The following is a 6551-nucleotide window of genomic DNA, read 5'->3' on the forward strand; positions in this document are numbered from 1 at the left end:
GTAATCTTTAATTCTAATTGAGATCATATTAAAAAGAATATAATTGGGATCTTAAATTGCTAACTTAAAACAGCAGTACTGACGTGAAACAAAGTGTCAAACTGTTTGACAATCAAAAGAAATTATAAAAGCAAACATAATAAAAATGAAACTTAGAAAGGAAAATGAACTCCAGAACTGAATGAAACGTAAAATTCAATCTTATAAGCAATAATGTTTAATATAAAATGCTTAAGAAATACTAAAAACTGGATTTTTTTAAAGGACTTAATATGTTTATTTATGCACAAAATTAGTTTTTACAAACTGTAGAATAAGTGATTGTGATCCAACCCGATCCAATCTAACCCGATCCGAACAATAACTAAGTCTCCATCTTCAATATGTGTGTGTATATTATATACAAACTGTAGAATTGCAGAATACTAGTTTGAGCATACTTGTCTTCGCATCAACTTATCCCCACCGTGATCTGACGTCATGGCCACCGCCGCCGCGGATGCGCTTTCTAAACTCTCCATTCACGATTTGGCCTCTGCTGCCCCCAATCTCCACAACAACCTCTCCCTCTTCTCGCCCCAACAGGTCGGCATTTCTCTCCGGATCGCTCAATTATACGGCTTAATTTAGTGGTGGATGTGGGTTATTGATGCTGTGTGCAGGTGGAGTTGGCGAAGATGCTGCTGGATTTGAATCAGGCTCACTTGTTCCAGCATTGGCCCGAACCCGGGGTCGACGATGACGCCAAGCGTGCCTTTTTCGAACAGGTTCCTTACTTATTTTGATTGCTTTTTCCGCCTTTGTAATTTTGACTTATTTTCAACTCACTTGTGTTGGTATGCTTCAAATTTGTGCTTCTTCTCCAATGTGGACATCAGATTTCGTCAATTCGGCTTCTAATTCATTCTTTCTGCGATTTGAACTCAAGGCTCGTACATTGATTGGTGGCCGATTTTTTATTTTTATTTTGTCTAAGATATTCAGATTTTGAAGTACTACTCCTATTAGACAACAAAATTTGATCTTTTCACTGTGCATTAGAATGCTGGTGTGTGTTAAGTCTTAACTTCTTTTTTATTTCCTTATTTGAAAAGAAAATACTGATGTCTTCATGAGATCTGATATTTTCATGGTTGTTGGTTATGATAAACTTTCTGGCACTTAGTCTTATGTGTTTTAATGATCTTCTAGGTTTCTCGGCTTAATGCAAGTTACCCTGGTGGCCTAGCCTCTTACATCACAACTGCTCGGGAACTTTTGGCAGATTCCAAGACTGGAAAGAACCCCTATGATGGATTTTCTCCTTCAGTAAGTTAGATTTTCCTTGTACTAATATGCTAAAGAGATTACATATGCATTTTCAGTTTATTTTTCTCTAGAATTTAAGATGAACCTGTTGTTTTCATTACTCTTAATCCTTACTGGATTCAAATATCTTTCCTCCAAGCCAACTTCCAGTTTTTTTGAGAAAGCAACCTGCTTATCACTTAATCTTGAGAGATGCCATCACTTCATGTTGGATTGTCTTCAGTATCTTCACTGAAGTTTTCTCATGCCGAGCACCAATTTTTGGAAAATATAGGTACCGTCAGGGGAAATTTTGACTTTCGGTGATGAAAATTTCATTCAATTTGAGAACGCGGGTGTCCGTGAGGCAAGGAAGGCTGCATTCGTACTTGTTGCTGGGGGGCTCGGTGAGCGTCTTGGCTATAATGGTATAAAGGTAAGACAGTGGTGGAAGTAGTATAATAATCGTATCCATCAATTTATGCAACTGATTCTGGAGTTAGTCAATCTGTTTCATGTTCTCATTGTGAACTTGTTGTTATTAATTGGGTGTAGTGCTCATCTGTAATTTCATTAATAAACTTGATGTGGCCATGAAAGGAAATAGTAATAAACTTCAGTTCATTTGACCAATCACTATTCTTGCTATTCTTCCCCTTGCAGGTGGCTCTGCCTTTGGAATCGACTACAGGAATATGTTTCTTACAGCACTACATTGAATCTATTCTTGCCTTGCAAGAGGCGAGCTGTAAGCTAGGTCAAGGTTTGTATATGAATCATATCTCATCATAAGTAGTTGATCAATATGCATTAGTTTTGGGTTATTCCGTCTACTATAGAGAACTTAGTACTGTTGATATTTGCTAGTACTAGATTCTTTTCCTAATACAGAAAATTTGTCACGTAAACACCTTATCGAGTAGTAATTTCCATTTACTTTTGTTAATGATCAGCGTATACATTTTCAATTGTATCTACCTTCTTATATATGTAGGTGAAGGACCAACTGAAATTCCTTTGGCCATTATGACATCTGATGATACTCATTCGCGTACCACAAAGCTTTTAGAGGAGAATGCTTATTTTGGGATGAAACCTTCACAAGTAAAATTGCTGAAGCAGGTGATTTCTGAGAGAGATTATAATTTCAGTAAATTTTAAACTGCTGCAAATTGACTTTTGTGCTTCCTTTGGATATTACAGGAGAAAGTTGCTTGTTTAGATGATAATGATGCTAGGCTGGCTGTGGATCCAAATAATAAGTTCAAAATCCAGGTGTCTTTTGCATATCAATCTTATGAACCAAATCAATGTAGCATTAGCTTATTTCAGAAATGTAATTACCATTGGTGTTTTGTCCAACTTTTCTATAGACAAAGCCTCATGGTCATGGTGATGTTCATTCACTTCTCTATTCAAGTGGTCTCCTTAAAGAATGGTATGACATGGATTTCTTGTTTTGATACTAGTGTTTTTTTGCCGCCATGTTCAAATCTTTACTAATGATTGACCCTTTGTTCTACATTCCAGGCTTGCTGCTGGGCGGAAATGGGTTTTATTTTTCCAAGACACAAATGGTCTTCTTTTCAAGGTTTTGTTGAAAAATCAGTATTTGTTGCTTATTATTCTCATCATTGTTGCTAATTTTCCTGCTTAATCAGTTCCTTTTACTGATATATCATTACAGGCAATTCCATCTGCATTAGGTGTGAGTGCCATCAAAGAGTACCATGTCAACTCTCTTGCAGTTCCCCGGAAAGCTAAGGAAGCTATTGGAGGAATTACTAGGCTCACTCATAAAGATGGTACACTATTTTGATATTGTATGCTCGTGCAGGGTGATATCTAAAAAAATATTACAGTATATGATTGCATTCTGAATTAATTTTCTGTAGCTTCTTTTTGTGGCTACTTCATCCAATTAAAGAATACGCAAAATATTACCAGCTACCACGCACATTATTCATATTCCTGAGCTTTTGATTCCAGATTGTCTTCAGCATTAATTGAGATAATTTTCTTTATGTGGATTTAATTCCTTAACATATCACATAATGGAATGCCAAAACCTCAGCTTTCTTTGTTTAACTGTTCTGCTGAAACATGCCAGATGGTAGATTTAGATTGTGGATAAAATGCCTCAACTAATCATATAAAAGAGAAAGTAGAAATTTAATGAATCGATGCATAGTTCCATGGTTTATTATTTTATATTCTCTTTTGATAACAGAACATTGTTACTTCACCTTCTGTTATTCTGTAAATCACGGCTGTTTTAATTTTGTTACTAACGAATAGCTAATGTTCTCTCTTTATAAGTGCGAAGAGGATTGTGCCACTCTTTATTATTACTTGACTGCCTCAAGCACTTCAATTTTGATTACTAACATACAAGTATGTCTTCATACAAGTATTGATAAATTGATCATAAATTTTGGTCAGGGCGGTCAATGGTGATCAATGTGGAATACAATCAACTTGATCCATTGCTGAGAGCTTCAGGGTATCCTGATGGTGATGTGAACAATGAAACAGGATATTCTCCATTTCCAGGAAACATAAACCAAGTATGGATATACATCGTCTAAGACTACTAAGCATATCCTTGTTATAATATCTCAGATGATCTAGCAGTTTGAAGTGTGATGAGTCATATCAAATCATGCTGTTTTCACTATTGGCTATTATAATGTACCTTTGCATATCAAGTAATCTGAATATTTGGTTTACCTTTTCTTATGCAGTTGATTTTTGAAATTGGCCCTTATCTGGAAGAACTTACCAAAACTGGTGGTTCTATTAAGGAGTTCGTCAATCCAAAGTAAGCCATGCATCTCTTATATGCCTTTATATTTATTCTCTGCTTCTAGAGGGGCCTTCTGGTGTCTTGTGAACTTAATTTACAAGTATTAAATCTAATGTCTTCTAGGGCTAGTAGCAATTATGCCTTACCAAATTGCAATTTCTACCTCATTTGTGTGCTTCATCTGATAAAATAGAAATGAAATAATCTAAAATGAGTTCACCAGATTATTTCATTATGTCGGGCTCAGTGAATCAGTAATTTTCATGAATGACCACGAGACTCATGAATGCTGTTGTCTTATCAATGAAATTTGATCTTCGTCTATCTACAATGGATTACTACCTTGACTGGTATAGTGATCCACCAAGCATGGAAATTGCTATGACTTATTCTTGTCCTAGTTTATGAACTGCTAATGATTTACTGTCTGCTTCAGATACAAAGATTCTACTAAAACTGCTTTCAAATCATCTACTCGGCTTGAATGTATGATGCAAGATTATCCTAAAACTCTGCCACCGTCAGCTAGAGTTGGATTTACTGTAAGCATAAATTCCAATTTGGCTTGAAATTTAAACTTTGTTCTGTGTGCCCTCTGCTGGAAGTTCTTTTTTTTATGCTGAATAGGCGAATACATGTTTATACAACTCAGGTAATGGAAGCTTGGTTTGCTTATGCACCTGTCAAGAATAATCCCGAGGATGCCGCTAAGGTATGACTATACTTTTGTAGTTATCGACCTCAATTCTCTTTACTAATTATTAGTCTATCTTCAATGATTTTTCCTTGCAGAAACGCTTGTACAAAATATGGTGTTTTTTCATGCATGATACTATATTTAACCTTTTGAAATTGTTTTTGGATCTTGTGTTTGTATTTTTCAGGTACCTAAAGGCAATCCATATCACAGTGCTACTTCTGGTGAGATGGCTATATATAGGGCAAACAGCCTTATTTTGAGAAAGGTAATATACTGAAAACTCCTACAAATACAAAGATTTATATGTAAACTTGTTTCCTATACTATATAGTAGTAACAAAGTGCATACCTTAGAACTTCTTTCCTTTACAACTTACGCCATGAATGAATCACTTTTTCACCAGATGGTCGTTGTTTCTCATTGTTGACGTTTTTGAAACATCATTTTGTGTTTTTAGGACACAGAACACTATGATTCAAAAAGATGTTTATTCCAGCGTTCTAGTTCTTTTAGACTCTTCTCACTGATGAAGTAGTATTTCTTTTCTTCCTTACCCTTCTAGCAATGGCTTGTTGTGTATCTTGATGTTTGGGTTTGCATATCTCTGTCCAACAACAGTTTTTTCTTGAAAATACATCGAACATCAGTTTACTTATGTGATTGCTTGCATCTTGTATTAGACTACGTGTTAGATTTTTTTCTCTAATTTTGTATACATACCGACAAAAACAATGTCTTATATACATAACTGGATTTGCTATTTGTCATCACCCATAACTATAAAATATCTCCACTGAACAAAAGAATTAAAGCTCTTCTCGTTGCTAGTGCTTTGTTTGAGATGCAATTAAACATGTTGTTCCATTAACAGGTTGGTGTCAAGGTGGATGATCCAGTTCAAGATATATTCAACGGGCAGGAGGTGGACGTATGGCCTCGTATTGCATGGAAACCTAAATGGGGGCTTACATTCTCAGATATCAAAAGCAAAGTCAACGGAAACTGTTCCATTACAGGAAGATCCACCATTGCATTAAAGGGCCAAAACATCGTTCTCCAGGATCTTGCCTTGGATGGAGCTCTAATTATCGATGCTGCTGATGGTGCTGAGGTATGTTAACTGTAAATCTGACAATGGCCAACAACAGCAGCCCTTATTGACCGGGCATTCTCTCAACAGGTTAAAGTGGGAGGCAACGTGCACAATGCGGGATGGACCATTGAAAAAGTCGATTTCAAGGATACTTCAGTGCCGGAAGAAGTGAGGATCAGAGGTTTCAAAATGATCAAAGAGGAGCAGTTGGAGAAAACATACAAAGAGCCCGGAAAGTATTCGTTAAGCCCTTGAGATAAATAGAGGCCTGTCGGCGACTTCTTGCATGATTCAATCTTACTTTATGGAGTATGATTTTTGTAACATTATATCAAATAAAATTATTGCTTTATTGGGGCTCTTGCAATTTATTGATGATTCATTTCATGCTTCTGAGTTCTGAACATTGAATAATGGAAGAAAATAACAGTAGTTTAGATCTGATTTCTGTGATATTTCATCATTTTCGCGTGCTTTACATTTCTGCTCCACTTGTTTAAAAAAAAGTCTAAATTTCCTTTCGTAATCGTGATGTTTGTGATTGATTTCGTTTACTAGTTGTGATTCACTCATTTTTCTTGTTAGAATTCTACATTGTATTGAATTTCCTAGTAGAGTTAAATATCTAAAAAGTCTTCAAGTTTGATTAATTGATTATTGTTGA

The 6551-nt window shown here is 35.7% G+C and overlaps 1 protein-coding gene across 1 annotated transcript; it reads left to right on the plus strand.

Moving 5' to 3' along the window:
- The first annotated feature begins 399 nt into the window (after positions 1 to 399).
- LOC125218199 (UDP-sugar pyrophosphorylase-like) lies at positions 400 to 6342 on the plus strand. The gene is made up of 17 exons (XM_048119823.2): positions 400 to 585; positions 663 to 767; positions 1192 to 1308; positions 1583 to 1723; positions 1951 to 2050; positions 2282 to 2409; positions 2491 to 2562; positions 2661 to 2725; positions 2818 to 2878; positions 2975 to 3092; positions 3730 to 3854; positions 4032 to 4108; positions 4530 to 4635; positions 4746 to 4805; positions 4978 to 5058; positions 5666 to 5905; positions 5975 to 6342. Exons 1-17 carry the CDS (start codon positions 481 to 483, stop codon positions 6140 to 6142), a joined length of 1869 nt encoding a protein of 622 aa, XP_047975780.2. The 5' UTR covers positions 400 to 480; the 3' UTR covers positions 6143 to 6342.
- Positions 6343 to 6551: the final 209 nt, after the last annotated feature.

This window comes from Salvia hispanica, chromosome 1 (genome assembly GCF_029641045.1).
Source record: "Salvia hispanica isolate PSC_SH4W2 chromosome 1, Shi_PSC_v1, whole genome shotgun sequence".
NCBI lineage: Eukaryota > Viridiplantae > Streptophyta > Magnoliopsida > Lamiales > Lamiaceae > Salvia > Salvia hispanica.

Coding starts and splice junctions, on each gene's coding strand:
- LOC125218199 (XM_048119823.2), top strand. CDS start 481: ATGGCCACCGCCGCCGCGGATGCGCTTTCTAAACTCTCCATTCACGAT. Junction 2,410..2,490: donor AAGTAAAATTGCTGAAGCAG/GTGATTTCTGAG, acceptor TGGATATTACAG/GAGAAAGTTGCTTGTTTAGA. Junction 4,109..4,529: donor AAGGAGTTCGTCAATCCAAA/GTAAGCCATGCA, acceptor TGTCTGCTTCAG/ATACAAAGATTCTACTAAAA.